Here is a 22,134-nt window from a genome sequence, read left to right as displayed (position 1 = left end):
CCAGCGCTCCTACTCCTGTAACCACAAACGTATTTGACAAAAGCTCTGGCACAGGCTTGGTTTTCCATCCGAATCAAATAATTTGTTCAGGAAACATTTACAAGTAAAGTTGTTCTTATCTGCTTATCAACCGGTCAATTGACCGACGTGGTTGTTTTAGGTACATCGATTTCCAGTAGTTTAGGTTTTGGTTAACCCTATCTGTAGCGACACGGCACACGGGGCTTAGTTAGCCCGTGACGTGCTTTCCGCGTACAAAAACAGCTCGTATTAAGATACAGTAGGGTTAAGCAATCGTGAAAAGTTGGCAAAATCTGGGAATTTCTGCAAAATGCGACAAATTAGGCCGTATCTTTAGGCAGCCATGGTATTAGGGAACCAATCAGAAGAGCAGAGTATTCCGAGGCGGTTTTGCAAAACTTGTGCGAGGCACTTTCGAGTCCTATTGTATGAATCAAATTGAAGCTACAGTAGAATTAGCCTATAGTGACACCTGAAGAAACCACGGAAAAATTGTCACCATCACCGAAGTGTCACTATAGCCACAGTCACTATAGGCGAATTATTCTGTACTTTTACACACTACTGCATAAACTCAAAAAAATATATCTATCCTCAAATTTTGAAGCCATCACAATCATCATAAAACAGCTAATCTCTCCTAATTTAGAACTTTCTGACCTCGACTGACACCAGAAAAGGCGCAAAACAAACAAAATGTCCTTGTGACCGGAAAACGACAATGATGTCATAAACACGTTTATAAATGCTTGTTTTCTAACAATGTATTTGAAAACATAAACTTGTCAGTGACGTATTCTTGGAATGCCATTGCTTTTTCTTAATTATTTAAAAAAAGGGGCGATTACTTTAAACCCGTATCAACGTAAAGTCAATCGGGGATCCGCGTAAAGCAGATACAAAAGCATCAAAAATTTAAGAAAAATGTGAACACTATAAACATAAACGACGACCTTTTAGAGTACATGTTAATTGTATGAGTACATGCATAAAAGTGAAACAAAGTCCAATTTGAAATTCTTCTGTTGCATATCGTGCGATTTCGGGTATTGAACCCTCTTCAGTACAACTTTTATCAACAGCATAGTACAGTAAAATTTACAGCAGTTCACTTTAAAACGAATGACTAAAAATGTTATGTGGTTGACAAGAAACAAATAGTCTGCGAAATTAGTCTACGAGCAGTAATAATGACAATTTTTATGCAAATTATGAAGGTAATTAGGTCATAGGCTGCATTATACAAGTAAAGTGACAAACTTTAGTTGCAGCAAAAAAAAGTACGAGAATATTAAGCATTCGGCGAAGTATTTAAATGTAAACAACAAACAATGGGGTCAGTCAAGCTGACATACGCCAAAGCCTGGGACCAGTCAAGCCAGCCTCCTGTTACAATTACATGATCCGAACTAGCGGATGCAAGATACTTCTAACTAATTATTTCAAAAAAGAGGCGATTACTTTAAACCCGTATCAACGTAAAGTCAATCGGGGATCCGCGTAAAGCAGATACAAAAGCATCAAAAATTTAAAAAAATGTGAACACTATAAACATAAACGACGACCTTTTAGAGTACATGTTAATTGTATGAGTACATGCATAAAAGTGAGACAAAGTTAAAGTGAGACAAAGTTTTTTTTAAAGTAAACTGCTGTAAATTTTACTGTACTATGTTGTTGATAAAAGTTGTACTGAAGAGGGTTCAATACCCGAAATCGCGCGATATGCAACAGAAGAATTTCAAATTGGACTTTGTCTCACTTTTATGCATGTACATGATGTCACAATAACTGCAAAGAAACCATGAGTAATTCACTTTAACAACGTAAACCAAGAGGGAGTTGATTGTTTCGAACAAATGATCCACTTTTACATCACAACGTCGTCTTCTTCAATCAACTGCATATAAATTTTCGTTTTTCTACTTTCGTCCGAGCTGAGGTCAAAAACAATAGGTGAGCGTTGATTGCAGCAATATCCTACATATTTCGAAATACAGAAAGAGGCCACAAGCAAGATGTAGGATATTGCTGCAATCAACGCATACATATTGTTTTTGATCTCAGCTAGGACGAAAGTAGAAAAACGAAAATTTGTATGCAGTTGATTGAATGCCTAGGCCACGTGGTTAGCTACAAACTTGTGTTTGTACATATATGTGAAATAATAACAAAAATCGCTGATAATGTCGTATTTATTAGACATTGTAACAATGCTACTGTCTTTATTTGTACGTATTACCAAAATACAACTTGTGGAAAGTGCTCTGAAGATTGTGTAAACGTAGTTCATGCCAAGTGCATTCAATGACGCCGCAAATGTGCAAATAAATTTACGGTTGATCTTAAATGACGTTTGTGCGAGTTGTTTATGAAAGGTTGAGTGACATAAAATAATAACCTGCTGTAAAACCGGTGCATTGTAAATTTAAGTACAAAGTGGAAGACCTACATCTCTAACGAAAATGTTGCAACAACTACTGTACAGTACAAGATTAATATGAAGAGAAAAATTAAAATAATTCTGACACATAATGCAGCAAAGATCATTAATAGAAGTTGACATAGAATCGAAGACACCAGATACGGTTTAGATACTGTGTTGTACAACTACGACACATTTAACTTATGAACGTGCTGTAGCTTAAAAAAGGTCCTGATTATATGCAATGACATATATTGCCGGTTGAGTAGCCCTGGCTATTGCATCCAAGTCTCGACATGAGGAAGGAATGCGATGATGATAAACAGCTACATCAGGCTGATGTTAAAATATTAATCACAGACGTTTACTGTATTCCTTAGCCACTATATAGTACCTTGGATTTTATCAATTAATTCAAAATGCTGATCTATTTTAAATCACTGTTCCAACGTTTATATGACAGAGTGGTTTGTGATGCATAAATATTTACAAAAACCGAAAATATCCCTTTTTACATAAATAGTAACATTATTTTTGTGTACAATAATATGTTTTTTCATAGTTATAGTCTCAATGCAACTCGCTTGTATTGTTTTCAATCGTGGTCTTGATCCACGAAGATACGTTCATGACGTTGGTATAAAAGCCAGGCACCTGCTGCCTCCTTCCTCTATATGTGACTGATTGGCCGCAACCCCAACCCCAACTGACAATTCCTATTTGGACCCAACATGATTTTCTTGTCTCCTCAGTAACTTCAGTAACCTGCGAATAAAAATGTTACAAAATCAAAGAATAGCAAGAAAGTGGTCAGCTTGAATATTTTTGTCAATCGATTTTTTTTTTTTATCTAAACAACAAACAACGTTTATTGCATTTATTTTTCCGGCCAAGGCCAGGAAAAGTTTGCCTTAACCACAGAAGTGCCTTAGGTTCAATACATTTTTCGTATAAATTCAGTCTTACGTTGATATCATTCTTCGTATAAATTTAAGTTACTCCCAGAAAGGTACTTTTACAATTTTTGATTTTTCGTTGAAACCTTTCTTTAGATTATCAGCAATCATGCGTTCTATGGGCTAAATCAAGATGTCGTACTCACCCCATTCTTTGGCGATTTCTATAAATTATTGCTACTATGTCAAAGATCACTATTAGTTAAATACACGCTTTATGGAATCACACGCTCTGGCATAAATATAATTATTCAAAGATTTGCGTTGTCGGTTTCACCCTAGACAATGACAAAGTTAAGGTACAATAGGCAGCTAAAACCTCAATTGCTAAGGTAACAGGGATCAGTTGTCAGTAGATGTTACAGAAAATATATTTCGCACTTATTCAGTGCATCGTCTGTTCTGATAAAGGGCAGTTAAAACCTACAAGTAATGTTTTAAACAACATTACAGTGACGCAATAATGTCAAAACATGAGTAAAAAATTGAAAAAGCATAAGCGTAAATATTGAAAAAATGCTGAATGAAAACTAAACCAAGCCGGCAGTAAAGTAAATTACGTATCAAATATAAATTATAAACTAGAATTGATGAAAGAGCGATGAGCAAAGCCTGCAAATGTAGCGTTGTGACAAATTACGGCAAAGAAAATAAATTATATGCGGAACACGGCAGTCAAAGGCAGTGATAAACAAACTAAGTACAGCGATAAATAATTAAATGGAGCGTCTTGGAAAACACAAAATGTAGCGTTGTGGAAAAAAGAGTAGGCAAAGACGGCAGTGAATAATAAGGCAGTAAAATATTGAAAAAATACCAAAAATGTAGTGGAGCGTCAAAAAATTAAACTTGTGGCAGAATTAATTTTTGGATATTTATTTTGGCATGTATCCTATGTATCCATTTATCTTCACAAGCATCTAGATTATCAATATTGGGTTGTTCAACAAATGTGACATTGTAGCATTGGGAAAGTTGTGGTTCAGTACTTAGATCATGAAATACAGCAAAATGTTTTAATAACGCAGCCCTGTCATTATTAGAAGAAAAATCGAAAGTGTTCCAAGTTGCACGATGGCCTGACCAGCGAACCGAAAATTTATTAACCGTTTGTCCAACATATTGTTCATGGCAAAGTAAACATGTTGCTACATAAATCCCATAATTGCTGCAATTGAGTTCCTGTTTTAACTTAAAAAGTCTTTGCGGAGTGCTCAATGTCGTTGTACGTGAAACCATTGACAAACGATGATGACCATGGTTACCACACAACGCACAGCGACCACAAGGGGCAGAATAACCTCTTTGTAGAACAGAAGATTGGATTTTTTTTTTTATAACTGTGTAAAACTGTCAAAACTGTGTAACTACTGTAAAACGTAGCTGTGTAAGTCAAACTGTGTAACAAAACAACGTTAGTGACTTGGTAGTAGTCCACTACTACTACCTAGACACCAGATAGCTACTACTACCACTACAATAGGCAGTGTACAATAGGCAGTGTACAATAGGCAGTGTAGAATATTTCGTTTTAAGCAGGCAATTGTCCAGTTTCTTGAATTTCTCAAAAACTTTCGCTGCTTTTCAAATTGTATCGATTTGATAAACTTATTTATTTCTCCGTTTTTAGTGTAGAAATGTCTCTTTGTTGTTACAATGTTACTCTCACTGTTACAACATATAGAATGCTACCAATGGCAACAAAAAACGTAAGTTTTGTTTCGAAGAATCTATCCAGTGATTCGCAAAGCTTGTTTTTCTTAATCAATTTCATTTTAATCTTTTTTTTGCATTGTTTTTGAGAATTTCACCGCTTTTGTAGATCAAGTTCATCAGTCTTTGGAGAAGATCAATATCAAGATTTTCAAGAGCTTTAATTATTTCGATTGTTATGTTATTGCCATATGTGTTGCAATACTATTGCTATAAATTTCTGCGTAACGTTAAGCAACGTTTTTTAGAACTTTACATGCCTCTGTTACTAGCGGTCCACCACTGTCTCCTTGGCAGGAGTCAACAATACGCCCTGGTCTTCCACTGGTAGCGCATAGCATTGAGTTGGTGTATGGTATAGCTCCCCATGCGCCCCACCTTCCACGAAGCCAAACATCTGTTGCTGTAGAACAGCTGAAACAAACAAAAAAATTAGTGAAATGAAAACTTCAATATGATATTAGGTAGATAATATGAGGAATCTGGGTAATTTCAAACAGCATATTATACAATTTTTAGTTAATGATGGAATCTGATTTTGTGTAACAAAACCAACGCATTTGTGATTTTAACAATACAATAAGGTTCATATAAAAAGATTTCCCATCTTCACAAACATTTTCTAGTCCATCATTAACCGTTTTATGCAATGATGCAGATAACAATAATTGAAACCAAGAAACTTTGGGTGACTAAAAATTGAGGTGGGTTATTTTTAATAAAGAATACCTTGTCTGTTTAGATACACCATTGAATTATTTTGCTACATAATATTATTAGAAGGCTTGTGTCCTTACAAATTGTCATCTCGGATATTGTGCAATCCTTGTTTTAAAAATCTGCTTGGTTTGTCTGTATTTTGATCATCTCCGTATGTTTGATTTGCTGTTATTCCAAAGCCGGTTGAAACTGCTAGAACAGTATCCAAACTGCCTTTGTTCAGCAGAAAGTCAGCTGCAAATGATGTACAACAAAGCATTGCAATTAAAAAAACGTCTTAACATTATTTGCTTAGCTAACTTACATAGTATAAATAAAAATATGCAGTTTTAAATTGAATTACCAAACCAAACTCGAAGAAAAAAGTTACCTCCCTAAACTCACAAAGAAACTTCTTTAACCCTTAGGCGGTTGGGCTCCTTGGAGGCTTGCTCAGTTTGGGGGGGGGCTGTCGATTCTTCTTATGCTTTAGGAGTGATATCTCTGTTATTTTTTAAGGCACGGTTTCAAAATTTGGGATTCATTTTGTAAAACTATTCACGCAGAACATATCCGAAAATTAAAACTATGTAAATTTTAGAACTGCTTATATACGTTGAAATGTTGATGTGACTTATGACGTTTGAATTATTTGGTATTTTTTGATAGAGTAATGAAAAACATGCATTGCAATGTTGTGATTAAATTTTTTTTACATAATCTCAATTTAAATCATTTGATTAACAAGACATGGGCCATATTAATTGCTTTCATCCAGCTGGTGGAAAAACTTTGAACAATGGAATATGAAATATTTCAGAAGATGTGCTGAGAAATGCCTTATATCTCTCAATTTTTAACCTTTACTCGCTCAAAATTTCAGCTCAATAGAGGTGAATAAAAGTTAGGAAAAGTCAAGAAATCTCGTAGTCGCAGCCTCAGTGGTTTTAGAGATACAACTGTTGATACAAAAAAGTTGAATTGACAGCCCCCCCCCAACCTTCAAAGGGTTAAGAGAATGGTGGTTGAAGTTTGTTAAGTCACACATTTAGCACTGATTTGAAATGTCAAATTGCGATTTAACAGTTATTCCCTAAGGCTATCAATTCGGAGGATAAGAGTAAAGCAATTCAAAAGGAAAACAAAATCAAAATAAATCTGTGTTGAACGACGGTAGCTAATCAGACTTGAAAAACCAAAATTTCCTTATGTTTAAGATGTATCAGTTCAGCTGGTTTTCATTGTTGACCACCACAACAAAAAATGGAATATGTCAAACATAGCAGAGGTCTAGAAAACAGGTAGAAGCGACAATACGCAATCGTAATAACGTGCTTTATAGTAAAACGTGGTAATCAATTTAAATTATGATAGCCTACGATCGCAATACATTTCTTATAGTGGTTTTTAAAAAATATTAGCTCAGTTGGTTAGTGCGTGACTTCGTGAATGAAAAAGCTTCAAGATCTAGAGGCGCTGGTTCGACTCACGGGGTATGCGCTTGAGCAACGCATTCTAAAAACTGCTCCCCATCTGGAGGCACCTCATGGATGGAACAATTCCCTGCAACAAGACTTCAACTATCGGAAATTTCACTCTGTAAATCTCGGTAACCGGCCCTGCGTCAAATGCCTCTACAAGTATGTGAAACCACCAGGAATAGCTTGTCAAGGCTTTGTCAGTCCGAGAATAATTGTTAAAAACCAAGCCAAACCATTTACTTTAGTTTGTTTAGAAAAATGAAACTCTTTATAAAACGCTTTTCCAACCATACTTTCAATTCTGCATTTTTCTGCTTCTGTTTCATTTCCAGACATCTGGTCATTGGTTAACAGTTGTTCTCTCACACAATTTCCATCCATACAGGGCAGGCAGACTGGTCTGATTGACTTAGTATAATTTACCCAACCTTGCACCCCAGTTGGTACAAAAATTCGTACTTGTTGTTTGTATTCACGCCCAATCTCAATCTTTAAAAAATGATAAATCTTGTTAAATAAAATATAACTTCGTAGCAGCAAATAGTTGGAACGCATGTTCAAACTTCAATTTTAAATCCTCTGAACGCCAAATCAAATAAAAAAGCGCCCAAACTGTAGATACTAAATTCGTGTTCATCTTCAGTGCCAATAAATTTATAATACTGAAAACGAAGACAATTTAGTTTTTGAAACTGAAAAGTTTGCTTAACATGAGTTTAGCATATAAATTCATAGTTCAATAAGTAAATAAAATAAAGCAGAACTGTTATGTCCAGCAAGATTTTAGATCTGCATGAAAATATATCAATCAACATTTAAAGTTTCAGTTTGTTTTTATTGAAAATCCAGATGTTACTGAACGTCAACAAATTTACAGAAACAACAAAAATTACTGTGTAAACAAACAAAAATTGTTAACTACTGTAACTTGCATAAACTACGTAAACTATAAAATAAAACACACAAGGAACACGGCACAACACTGAGGATGGATGAGCTAAAAGAAATTTAAAGGGATCGGAATTTGTGGAGAAAGATATAAAGTGACTTAGAGTAGTATCGACCGAATGGAAGAAACAAAAGAAGATAATATATAAATCATTACACTCTGTAAATGTTATTTCATTTAATTTTTACAGCTTTAACATTTGGATACAAACTCGAAATTACAGCTTTAGATATTACTTGCCAATGATTAACTAAAATACAGGTATGGGTAGTTGGAAAGCTATAGTACGCAAAAAAAGAATAGTTGGTTTATTTATGGGACTCTTATTGATAACGATATAAGATTTCTCAGATTTTTACACACAGTTTTCTACCAATTACCAGACATGAGTTGAATACACCAATGTGTAATTGATTGAGTTCCGCTTTTAGCAGCATGATTGTTGCTTACTTCACAGTGTGGATTCTAACGATCTGTTTTAGCTTGATGCTGCGAGTTCGTGGTGGCAATATCGAATTACACTAGCTTTCGGAACACAGTTCCCTAGTCATGTGCTGTGACGAATGTGTACTACACCAATGTGTATTTAAAGTATTTTATTGATATATTACTTTATATAAGGTCTTCCATACGTACCAAAGCGACGTCATAATCAAATGTAGCAAAATCGTAAGAAGAATGTGTTACGATCCGTTTGGCTCTGTAAGCTTTTACTTTAGATGGCAGAAGATGATTTCTCTTGTTAGGACGCTGATAGATGCCTGAAATAATAATGAAATCTCATAAAAACACACCCACGTACTTTCGATGAGCGTCAAACCGGCGCCATTCTGAGCGACATGCTGTGACTCTCATCACTAAGCTAAGCAGATGAGAAGTTTTTAGAGAATACATCCAAGACATATGTGCTATTGGGTATTGGATAAAGCAAATGTCATTTGTTGTTTTGTTTTACAAGTAAGCTATCAAAAAAGCTTATAAATCAACTAATCAACCGTCTAATCGCAAGAAAAGGTATAAATAAATAACAAAATATCTATTATACTGTAAAAGATTCAGATCATTTCTACCAGAATTTCAACCTCTTTGGCAAACTAAACTAAAGCATTATAAAGACATTTCTCTACCAAGTCAGAAAGGCGTTGATTTGCTAAGCATCAAGTGAACTATCAATTTTGATGAGACCAGACATTCGGCAGGACTATGCTGATGGTTTGCGAGTGTGCCCGATTGGATGATGTATACATAAAATGTATAGGCAAACGTTACTCAATTTCAAATTCACTAACCAAAAGTCAATAAAAACTCTTCTCCCCAGTTGCTTGTGGTTTTATCAATAGTCTCGTCATCAAACAAATGAGCAGCAGTGAGGACCCATTTGTTATTTATTAAGCTTCCTCCTCCACGAATATTTTGATCGGAATAAGACTGCAAAAGCATGCTTAATAAAAACATTCTTTTCTTCAGTGACCGACAGTGAAATAAAAGTAGGAATCATCCGCTTTTCAATATTTTGATGTTTCTGAACGGTGATGTTACGTCATTCAAACACATTAGCTTGAACGTGATAGACTACTATTGTCACGAGACTGTAAAGCCTATACCATCAGAACGTTGAAACTCGAATGACATAACGGTAAATGTTTTAAACCTATTAATATCAAAAATTCTAAAGTACATTTACATGTTGGTGGGACGTGAAACTTCGCTTTTTCAACCATAATTCTTTTTCTTCCGGCGTTATTCCTACTTCAAATGGTGTCGCTGGCCTCCACATTACTCTGTCAGCAGCCTTCGTTCACTTTCACGATTTCCATATCTTCTGTCACATAATATCTCCCTTTTCTCCTCTGCCCTTCCTCTCTTTCTTTTTACAACTTTCAACTGTCTTATGTTTCCCCGACATCAACTTTGTCTCTCCTTTCGACGTGACCTTACCATTCAAGGCGTGTCTTTCTCAGCTTATTTATCAGCTTATTTATCAGCGTTCGCTTACTGATAATTTCATTTTTTCCTCCATGCTACTTTATCAACCTCAGAGACCATCGCAACATTTTCGTTTCAACAACTTTCATTTCGGCCATAATGGAAGGGTGAATTCTCAATTTGTTACATTTGCTACCCTTAGTTGTAAGCTCGATTTCAACAAAAAACCTTCTTACTTTTAAAACAACTATCCTTCTTGCTTCTATTCAAAATTAAAAATATAATTTTTTATACCAGAAAAGAAAATCTTCTAATAATGTTGGAAAGGTGAAGTTTTGCATCCCGTCAACCTATAAATTTACTTTAAAAACTTTAAAGCAGCCAAAAAGGGATTTGCAGTTCCAAGGTCTGAAATCCATGAAGATTCACCAAATGTTGCCAAGTAATCACTGCTGCTTAGCTACGGGGAACTGCATGATTCTATTGTGCTTACTAGACAAAGCTTGCATCGCATAAATCGGATAGTTGAACAATTACATGCTTGTTTGGCTGAACAATCACATGATTGTCTTGTTCAGCAATTACCTGGCCATGTGATAACAAACTACTATTGATACGTCACATTCAAGATATGGCAAAATGTTCAGACTTGGTCAGCAAGATTGACAAAGTAAAGTTTCTTGTTGAAGTTTTGTTGTCTGTAATTATTACATTTTATGGATACAACTAGAGAGCTGTACTTGAAGGTTTGTTATTGTTGCAGTAACTTCGTGTGGTAATTTCATACGCTCAGTTCGATTTGTATGAGTGAGCTGTCAAAAATTGTCCTAAGAGTTTATTGTGAAAAGCGTTGACAGTTATACCTGAACAACATTTCCAAGGTAGTAAGAGATAAGAACTTGCCACGGCCACGTTCGAGTAGAAACTACTCGAGTTCCACCGATCACTCGTCCGGGGGAGGCTTGTCGTCTGATGCTTTTTACATCCCCACCTTGACCACATTTGCTGAAGTCTTTGAAAAAATAATATTTTAAAAACAATTTCAAAACTAATTTATATTTTCATGGATACGTAATAGCGTTATTTAGGAGCAATTATAACCAAGAAAGCCATTTTATGTAGTGCACAAGAAGATCTAGCTTTCTCTGGGAGATGCTCTACTACAGGGGTGTCTAAACTTTTTCCAATGCGGGCCAGATTTAAGGATGCGAAAGTTCTCACTGGCCAGCAGCCTCAGATAATCTTGTTTTATGTTAAGAAAGATGCATATATAGCAATTTGTTAGCCGAGCAACGTAATCAAGTTTAACATACTCAAGTTTATTACATTTACAGAAACACAAAACTACGCAACAAATTAACTATCGAACGTTTTCGACATCACGTGATTTTCTCTTTAGAAATAACATACTTACAATTTAACTACATCTGAATAAAATACAATGGTTTATTAAACCCATAAACAGGAAAACGCAAAAACTGTACAGTATTTCTGACTAGCTCAAACTCAACGATATAGGCTCAACGAGAATCCTAGGTAACTGCAACAAAGGGTGTTTGAACAGATCACATGATGTGGTAGAAAGGCAAGGTGCGAAAAAACTAACTTTAAAATGCAGATAGCAAGAAAGATGAGTCGCAAGCAAACTATTGTCTGTTCAAAGGTAGATTGTTACGCTTTATGTACTGTGCATTGTACAAGTCTTCCAAGACCTTGGTTTGATACTAAGGCCTGCATCTGGACATGATCTCAAATTGCTTGATAAAAACGGTGTTTTCGCATTCTGTGCATGAGAAAATATGATCTTTAACTGCACTTTTCTGTATAGAATTCAAATTCCGATGTTCCCCAGCTTTAGTTGATTAATGTCTTATTGATATATCGATGTATGTCAGGCTTGCATGACGCAAACAATTGAATTTATAGACGACATTAGAACATAGACAAAGGGCGTAGGCCACTTTAGCTGAAAATATCTTTTAAGTAGCCTATGCATCATTAATATCTTAAGTATGCATCATTAATATCTTTTAAGTATACATCATCATGTCACGGGATAGGATGTTAGGCTGTATAAATTATCTGCTTTTCCATCGGAAATAAATTTATTCAGAAACTTTTAAACCACAATTGTGTTAGTGCCAACGACAAAACAGACCTTTTGATTTCTGTACCCGGAATTGGGTATAGAAATCTGAACTTCGATTTGTATATACACATAGCAATGCATCCTTTATGACGTGACGTCAGATTGAAGAATATCAAATTTCGGAGTCCTTGGATTTGCTTCTTTCAAGTAGTTTACAATTTGCATGATCTTTAACTTGATGGTTAATTGAAGTTAAGAAGACGAACACTCTAAACTTTCAACACTCCAATCATTCTAATTCCGTGATCAATGGCTTGATGGGGAAAAGTTTAAAACATAGTGAACATATGTGAAAGAAACGTATCTTTGTGTTGCCCGTCAAGTGCTTTATGTCATTAGAGTTTGTCAGAAAGAAGTAGCATTTTGTGAAGTAAAAACACAGATAGAATTACATGTAGGTTACCGCATATCAAAATTTAACTGACATTTTTGATACTTCAAAATTGAAGTAAAATTAATAATAAATCTGAATTTACAAGCATTCCAATGCACATTCCAAATAAATCAGAACTGGATCAAAAATTCAGATGTTTGCAAAACTCTACTCATGTTATATGGTATTAGCTTGGTAGCCTAAATTGACGAATTTATACAACACTATACGTAAAGAATTGCGCAGACACTGTACAGTACACTGGCAGACTTATTGCTTGAATCTAAATAAGAAAGTTTAAAATAAGACCAACCTAGTCTGGCATCAGTGACTTTGTCCAGAAGTTCAGAAATTACATTTGAATTTTCAATGAAAATGAAGTTTTCTGGGTTGCCATCAGCCAAAGCAAGTAGTTCGTCATATGCTTTATTAGCTGCATTTCTACATTTAACGCACGATGTGATGCTATAAAACTGTAAACGATGAATTATGTTAGTGGAGTTTCTTGTGAGTTGATTGGTGGTACTTGATTTAAATGGAAAGTAGAAAGAAAATGATAAAGTATATTTCTTCTGATTTGGGAAGTGTGCTTCAGCAACGCACTTTATGGATAACTATCCACTCAGCAACATCTAGAATAGTACACCTACTAGACGGATTAATTCACAGACAAGAACATTTCAACAACAAGCGGAAACTTTTTTTCTGTTAATTTCGTTGGCCGCACCTGCGTCAATGATTCTAAGCTGCTACATGTATGCAAAACTGCCAAGATTAAACATCAAAGAGACTTTCTTAGTCCAAAGATAAAGAGTCTTAATCATTAAATCAACTAAAAAAAGATTCAAAGCTACAGGTACTATATATCCGCTCTTGACTTATTCGCCACATTGGAATGGTCACACTTTTTCTAATTTACATTTTGTTTACATTCTGTGGGCTATATTGAAGTACTGAAATTAGTTTTAAAGCAATTTGATGCTTTTTATTAAGTATCCAACAATTTATTGAGCCTATGGCGGAAGTTTCCATGAAAAATACAGTTTGGAATAATTACCATATTCTTGACTACGGACAGCACATTACAGGACGCAAAACTCGCTTTTCTGGCCACATGACTAGAGTTAATTTTCAGTTCAATAAACATTTTACACCTTGTTGCAAGTTTGATTTAATACTCATTGCAATAACGCTGTATTAAATAGCAGTAGTTGCAATAGAGTTAGTTTATGTTACCACCTTACCAAATGCTTTTAAAGTAATAGTCTACAGCATTGTAATCTCGAAAACGTTTTAGTATTTCAGTTTTGTCACTTCTATTTGATTGATTGATTTTATCTGTATCCTCTGACCGAGAAAGCTTCTTTGAATACAGTTTCACATACTTGTATAGGTTACAACTGACGCAAGCCCGGTCACCGAGATTGATAGAGTGAAGTTTCTGCTTGCTGTTAAAGTGTTGTTGTCGGGGAAATATTTCATCTACTCGGTGCCGCTGAATTGAGAGCAGTCATGCGTACGTTGCTCAAGCGCACTCCCAGAGAGACTTTTTGGATTTTGTCTTACCATTTGCTTCGACCTTGCATGATTGAAAATAAAAGCAAATAGAATTGGTATGTTTTATTATTAAATGGACATGTGGCAAACAACCCACAACTTTTAACAACTGCATTCACCGTTATTGGACCATATTTTTCTGCTTGTTGTTTCATGGACTCAATTACGTGCTGAGGTGGACGTCCCCAATTGTGCTTGCCTAAAAACAAAAGTCACATTTATTGTCAATTGTAGTAACAATAAACTGGAAATAACATATTTTCTATTGTGAGGCTAAACAAAATACATCATCCAAAAAATTTACACATTTTTATCTACCAGCTTTTCATGGCATGTCTAAATGATCACAACGATCATAAATTTCACTTAACCTTATCTTACTACGAGCTGTTTTCGTACACAGAAAGCACGTCACAGGCTATCTTAGCCCCGTGCTAATTAGCGCTAAAAACGGGAGCTATGAAAATCACAGAGACAAATTACTTTACAAGAAAATAGCCATGTGTATTGTGCGGATAGAAATTAAATTTTTACCCAACAAATTTATTGAAATAAAATGTTTGAGATGAAAAGACGTCAGAAAGTCGGTTTTTATTCTACTTTTCCAAAAATAGCTTTAAAATTGAAATTTTTGAATTATAACATAAAGTAATACTAAACTAAACAAGAAATTACTTTTTCTCATAAATGTAAGGCATTTTTGGGCGATTTTACATTTCAAAGTAATTGCACTAAAATTTATATTGCACTTACATTAAATTGTATATATCTAGCATTGCAGCATGTCTAGCCACCTGAGACGAAATGCTTATTGTGAAGGGCAAGAAGGTTGAAAAATTACCAGTGTAGGTGTAAAACATTTGCAAAGAACAAAAACTAAAAGTCAAGAAATTTCACGTTTCTAGAATATTTCCTTCTGTGTAATATTTGACTACTAGAGTGGAGCGTCCTCATAAAACCTCGTGTCGTTACAGATAAGGTTAATCTACAATGTTGTCAGAATTTATGAGTCCACTAACTTTTTCGTATTTTTTAAATTTAAAAATATCTTTGTATTTGGCGTTTTACATTACAAAAATCCACGTGTTCTCATACAGTGATATCTGACTGCATTTTTGATCGTTAACCAACGACACAGCCTGGATGCGACAAACAAATTGGGAAGGATAGAGTTGTGCACTAGCACATGATATAATAAAACAAACAATCCAAAAAGCAAAAATTTAGAAAGTACGTGAAGGTTTCTAAAACTATTCACGGCAGACCTACCATCTGTAAAAATAAAAACGTGTCTTTCCTTTTGGTTTTGGCTTTCATCTTGTTCATAGGAAAACGCAATTTGAGATGCAACTTCCTGGAGAGCTGCTTCGGTGTTAGTTCCTTTGCGTATGTCCTTCTGAATATTTGCTGAAACATACTATCCAACTATCAATTTCTAGAGTATTTCAAACGAGGTGTTCACGACATATGAACTTCATCATATTACGTTCCTTCTACGTGTCGAGAGTTGGATACAATGAGCCATTGTTGGCGTTTATGAACTTTTCTTACATCACTTTAATAGTTTATTTTGTCCACATTGTGATGTGTTAATATTTGCGTTTGGTCGCTTTCACCTTTTTCCAAACCACTGCTATGTTATGGCAAGTGTTAATTTTGCTTTATTGGTCGGAAATCTAAGAAGTAACTAATCTGGAACTGGTTTCGCAGTGGATCTGGTTACACTTGTACAAACTTCTCATTTAATATCGTTGTGAACATAGCAAAGATAGCAGCTGAACGTACATGAATACCAAGGCATAGCCATTACGTTAAAAACTACAATTACTTACGACGATTTTGGCCAATGCGAACAATCTTTTCTATGACTTCTTCTGGACTTGGCTGCAGGTCTTGTGTGTCCAGTATGACTTTCATTTCTGAAGCGAATACTACGACACCATAATTTATTACCCCAGATGCATCAACTGTGAGCTGCAATATTAAATTACTTTTTTTTGCTTGTATGCACATCCAGTATTTCTTTATACCATTGGCCAAGGAAACCATGGCAGAGCATTTAAAATAAACTTTAGTCATTATTTGTGGTTGCCACTTTAACATAACAACTTTTGTAAGAGCCAGTAAAGCTTCAAAACAATCAACCAATCCGAAGTCTGGTGAAATAGCTTTTCAACTAATCAGAAGTTAGAGGTACAACAAAGAAAATACCCAAGCATTACTGATAGAAAGTAAATTAAGTGAACATTCCGCCGTAGCCAGCGTAGCCTAAAGTGTTAGGGCTAGGGAATACATTTCAATAATCTTGGTTTGATTCCCACCGCTTTCATAACTCTTTTTTCTTCTGCAATTACCAAATAATGTTCAAAGCACGGATCAACTGTCTAGCTGAGTGGGTCACAATTGGATGGCAGCCACTTATGACATGTTCTGATTGATTGATCGCGTTGTTGGTCTTACCAAAAATTGACATGTTACAATGGCTGCTAATATTTAATCCAAAGTAACGTTTGAAACTATTGTATTGGAATACATAAGGCATTCCTTGACTGTCCAGTTGTATTGCATGTGTACAGGTTAGGTGGTAAAAACACTTGTACGACGTTTAATAGAACGTCAATTCGATCCTCATCTAAAGGACTCAGCTGTGTTTTTGCAACACACCAAATGACCTTATTAAAAAGTAGATGTAACAATAGGGTTTTCTTGTCTTTAGGTCTATTTAATCTAAATCATGAAGAACGTGAATTTCCTTACACACAAAGCAACAACACCAACCAAATTCTTCTAAAAGGAAAAGAGTTATCTATAATTGTTTTAATCAAATGAAATGATGTTCATACAAACGTCTGACGCATTGGCTCAGTTTCATCATGGGCCAATACGACAAGTGTTCATAGAATAGATCCATCCTCTTCTTGTCTCAAGTTTTTATAAGTATGTAGGAAATAGAAAGTCAAAATTCTGCTTTAGTTGTTTAATATTTTGCATTTTCTCACCCGCTGAATTAGTTTCACAGCAAACGTAAGGGAGTTATTTAAGCTGTCATCCTTCACGCTTTCTGAAAGATCAAACAGAAAGTATATTTCATGGCTCGCTTTGTCTTTTGTTCCAATAAAACGTCCCACCGTTGGAAGAGAAGATAAAATATTCCGAGTACTATGTGAAAGCTTTTCAAAGGCTTCTAAAGCGGTATCTCTTACACGAGGATCTACAAATAAAGCACATGGTCATGCGTAGCCTATATAAAAAGCGCGTAATTTATGGAACAATGGATATCCTGTGCCATATGCTCAACTACTTTACAAAGCTAGTAGGCCTATTACTGAACATAATTTTCAATTTTAGGTCAATATTGATTTTATTTTATTGTTGTTCATGTAAACTCTTCCTGGTAAAACTTACAGTTTCGTTATGATCAAACAAATCATCAATTATTTTATAATTTATTTTCTTGTCAATTTTTAGGAAGATTGTATCTTTGAAAGAACAAGCCATATCGGTTGTAATATTCGATACTACAGCAGCATACTCTTACACACTGGAAGAAATGGCGAAACAAAATATATGTATTCAAAATTTGTATGAGTATATGCTTTGGTATTACAGTATTGCTACAATATGTCTTCATCATGAAAGCAAAAGTCGTCTCTCTGTGTAAGAAAAATTTTATTTCGTCAACTTACCGACACATTGAGGGGCAGCCCCTCCGCTCCACTTCAAGTAAAATAAACAAGTCTGCTTTGCATCACCAACAAGCACCAAGTTCGGATCGCATTGAAATCGAACTGTTTTTCCAACCCCAAAACTCCTGTAACTCCTAGAAGAAATCAAGCGTCCACCTACAGGAACTCCCGGATGAGGGCAACGAGGAGTTTCGTTTTTGCCACCTATTGACAGTGCAAATGAACATATTATGATCTTATCAATTAAATTAGACAATAATTGAACACGCCGGCCATACAATCAGAAATCAAGTTAAACAAAATTACAATACACACGCGAGGAAAATTTCTTCAATTTAATCTAATACACAAAAATGTGCTCTGTGCAGTTGAAAGTTTTATTTCTGACTTCACATAACACCTCACAAAATACTTGTGCTTCAAAATATTTCAACTTATATTCAACTTTGTCGACGGTGAAGAAAACTAATCCCTCAATTCATGAGGTCACTGGCAAAAACGCGTATCGCTCTCGGAACTTGACTTGGATCATCTTGGCCCAAGTAGCTGTTATTGTCATGGTGGTAAAAGTTTCACGTGCCGTTGGTGATTGGATCTGGAGCTTTTTCGGCCCTCAGATTGGACCACAGACCGTTTTGCTAAATTAATTAATTATTGATGCAAGTTTACGTCACTATATGAAAAACTGCCAACACATTTAAAGCCAAAATCTTGAACACTTTTTAGAACTATACATCTGCTTCAATCATCACCAACCAATGTTGTCCAGAAATACAATCGTTTGTAAGCGACTACAAAGAAGCAATGAAACACTTTTACAAATCAAATAAAAAGTAAACCAACGTTTTCTATCACAAACTGTGTCGACTCCACTCCATCTTCCATTGCTGAGACAAGTTCTTGTTTTGGCTCCAATGTGGTTGTGGAAACTGCGACATCTGAGAGTCATTGTGGCATTGACGTAATAAGGACCAGGATAGTAGTTCACGATTTCTCCATTCATGGATTGAATGGAAGATCGAAGATCAGTGCATTCCACACCTGAAGATGAACAAATTGATAAAATGTTTGCTTCGTTCTTACAATGTCCATCTTCAATCTGCTACTGCATTAAAGTATATTTTGATGGACAAATATAACCTAGCAACCAGACGAAATTTAACAAATTACTATATAGTGCATATATAAATTATAAATTACAAACGTTTTCGGACATACACATATTAGCCCTTACCAGACGCTTTATAAATTATTTTAAGTTTTTTTTTTTTGCTTAAATCTGGTACTCCCTCCTTTTGTGTTCAAGTGTCGTGTACAAGTCTGCTTGTTCTGATGACGAGAACATTTTGTATCTCCATGCGACATTTGGCCACAGTGAGAGAACACTTAAATTTAACAACTCAAACAATGTCATTAAAGTTGATATACTCAAATAACACACTTGTAAAGGATCCTTGGTATAGGCTCACTCATGTTGTTAATTGATAAAGGCGTATGGCCTAAAACGTTTGTAGAACTTTATTTTTACTTTATTGTATGATGTTAAACGCCATGAGGTTGCAAAGTTGTATTTGTTTGTTTCAAGAAAATCACCTCTTGACCAAAATTATTAAGAAAATAGAAAAGCAAGAATATTGTCAGAAATTATTTGACAGCATCTTACCCTAAAATTGAATAACTACAAAGTCGTCATTCACACAAAGCAGTAAAACATTCATTTTATAATTCCTCCCAGCGATTGTTAATTACTATTTGTAGGTATACCACGTAGATATGGACAATAGTAAGCATTGTGCTAACAACTCTATTCAGGAGGTTCTTGTTCAACAATGAAGAATGTTTCAAAGTTCAACCCTTTTGAAAACTTAACGTTTTTTTCTCTGGCTCGGAAACTGAAACTTCAACAGAAGAAATAGCTACCACACTTTGCAAAGTCAAAGAAAGCATTTGTAGAATTACAGTAGCATTAGCTACCGGTTCATAACGGCGTTACATACAACTGCAACAGTCTTAATTGTTGTTTACTTTATGATGTTAAGGTTGTTGGCAGGTGCCAAATTTATTTTTATCTACCGTAGTTTTGCGTCATAACACATCTTTCTTACGCTGACAAGTTATCGATTGTCCATCCCATGATCCCCCTCCAGTACATTTTCGCACAGAGCTTCCGGACTGGAAGAAAAATCCTTTATCACAGTTGTAATACGCTACACGGAAGAAGCCTGTTCCTTTATATTTTATTGTTGAATGATTGGAAGGTGGTGCGCTACCGCAGTTGACATCTACCAAAATAAATTAAAAAAGATGTGACACAATGAATTAGAAGAATTCGAAATATAGGAGTTCTTGACAAAACTACCCAGACCTGATTTTTCAACACCTGACTGAAATTTGGACATTTGTTGTATCTCATGCGAGGAAGAACAAAAGTTAACCATTAACGTAAGAAATGATACTTCTTATGACATCTGTTTTCTTTGCTTGTACCCAAAGCAACGCAAGTTCTTCCGCAAGGCCCATCACAACGACATTCGTTTCCTGAGGTGCAATCTCCATCTTGGATGCACACTTCCCCACAAGTCATTCCATTCGCTGACACCTGGATGTTGTTGCGTTCACCACATGGCCCTGGATCAAAAACTTATGCTGATCAACAGCTATGGTATTGGAGCAAACATTTCATCAAAGAATACGAGATATTTAAAGAGTAAAGGGTCAGTTGAAAAGAATCTATTAACTGAAGCAACTACAGTAAATAGGCAAAGAATCTATTGCATAGTACATAAAAGTAACTGAAGCATTTGTATCCTAAGGTATGCTGACAAAATGGCCCAAATGGCTGATTCAAAGGCAAAACTGCAAAATTTGTTAAACAAAGTAAATGAAAGAAATAAACAAATTGGAAGGGAAATGACTGCAAAGAAAACGGAAACGATGGTAATCACAAAGAAAAAAGAAACTGAAATTCCAATATGTCAAACAAAATGAATGGAACAACTATAAAACAAGTAAAAAGTTTTCGATGTCTAGGGACAACAATAAACTGGGACGCAAAGATGACAATAATAATAATCGTGTTTTTATTGCGCCCTTAGCGATAACATACAGTACACTGCCATACAACAAACGACAGGAAGCAGCGAAGTGACATATAGTCTTCGAGTCAGCAGCTTCCCATAGCTTGGCTTGTCATTAAGTGTCTTTGCCGAGACACAGCCGCGTGCTCTTGGAGCGGTGTCGAACCCACGTCCCTTCGAACGTCGCGCAGACGTTCTCACCACTCGGCTACGCAGCATAAGAAGTTTAATATACGTATTGCTCAAGCAAAAGCTGATTTTCAGAAAATGAAATCAAAATTATGCAATAAGTACATCTCTTTTTCAACTAGATACGGAATATTAAAGTGTTACATTTACCCAATTCTTAAATATAATTCAAAAACCTTGGAAACTTTTTATACAAGAGGCGGTCAATGTTTGGAATCATGTAGGCCTACGACAATGATGAAAAGAAGGAGATGGATTACACAAATCCAATTGAAGATGAACAATGTTGTGGCCTGTTTTGCATCATATTCATTTATTACTGCACATTTTTTGTAAAATAAACATCAGCCAAGTTAGCGAAGACTACTTAGCAATAGCATTCTGGTGCGGTCTTGTAAACTTTACATCTCACAACAGTGATGGTGTCATAAACATTGCTGTGCACTTTGTAGTAATTACAAGTTTACACTTTTTATGAAACTTACTGGTGCAAATGCTTCTTTTCTTGTTGCTCCATTTGCCTCTTCCAGTGCAAAGATGTGTTATATCGTTATAAAGAACAAAACCAGAGTTGCAAACATACTTCGCCATGTCACCAAACTTGTAAGGAGGTCTTGTCAAGAGAACATCCCCTCTGGAGTTTTTTCTATAAACTTCCACGTGAGATGATGCATGTATTGGCGGAAGAACCTTACAGCGTATCTCTGTAGATTATTTGTAAGAAGATGTTTGAATGAAAATATTATAGTACTACCTTTACAGTGTACATACGTTACAACCGACATGGCTGTCATGGAATTTAAAACGCAGAAAACGTTTGATGTATGAGGTATAGAGAATCTTCGTGTTAATTAAACTACAAACCGAGCATAGATTTCTTGAGCACGAAAGCGACATTACATGAGCTGTAAAATAACATATCACTTTTTCTGC

At 35.3% G+C, this 22,134-nt stretch overlaps 1 protein-coding gene across 1 annotated transcript; it reads right to left on the bottom strand.

The window, feature by feature from the left end:
- Positions 1 to 774: 774 nt before the first annotated feature.
- On the bottom strand, positions 775 to 21,803 carry LOC145768331 (complement factor B-like). The gene is made up of 17 exons (XM_082579809.1): positions 21,687 to 21,803; positions 20,423 to 20,563; positions 20,041 to 20,217; positions 18,779 to 18,976; positions 17,936 to 18,139; positions 17,249 to 17,460; positions 16,082 to 16,223; positions 15,519 to 15,656; positions 14,369 to 14,448; positions 13,006 to 13,165; positions 11,034 to 11,182; positions 9,534 to 9,672; positions 8,881 to 9,005; positions 7,589 to 7,784; positions 5,913 to 6,069; positions 5,376 to 5,529; positions 775 to 3,211 (listed from the first exon to the last, which is right to left on the bottom strand). The coding sequence occupies exons 1-17, from the start codon at positions 21,790 to 21,792 to the stop codon at positions 3,017 to 3,019; spliced, it is 2,673 nt and encodes an 890-aa protein (XP_082435935.1). The 5' UTR covers positions 21,793 to 21,803; the 3' UTR covers positions 775 to 3,016.
- Positions 21,804 to 22,134: the final 331 nt, after the last annotated feature.

This window comes from Aplidium turbinatum, chromosome 4 (genome assembly GCF_918807975.1).
Source record: "Aplidium turbinatum chromosome 4, kaAplTurb1.1, whole genome shotgun sequence".
Lineage (NCBI taxonomy): Eukaryota > Metazoa > Chordata > Ascidiacea > Aplousobranchia > Polyclinidae > Aplidium > Aplidium turbinatum.
Note: the sequence above shows the minus strand (reverse complement) of the source record. Positions and strands in the feature narration are given on the sequence as shown.

Excerpts from the sequence above, each read along its gene's own strand:
- LOC145768331 (XM_082579809.1), bottom strand. The coding sequence starts at position 21,792 with ATGGCGAAGTATGTTTGCAACTCTGGTTTTGTTCTTTATAACGATATA. Across the intron at positions 16,224-17,248 it reads CTGTGAAACTAATTCAGCGG|CTCACAGTTGATGCATCTGG; the intron begins GTGAGAAAATGC and ends TTAATATTGCAG. Across the intron at positions 6,070-7,588 it reads AGAAAAATGCAGAATTGAAA|CTGACTTTCTGCTGAACAAA; the intron begins GTATGGTTGGAA and ends CATCATTTGCAG.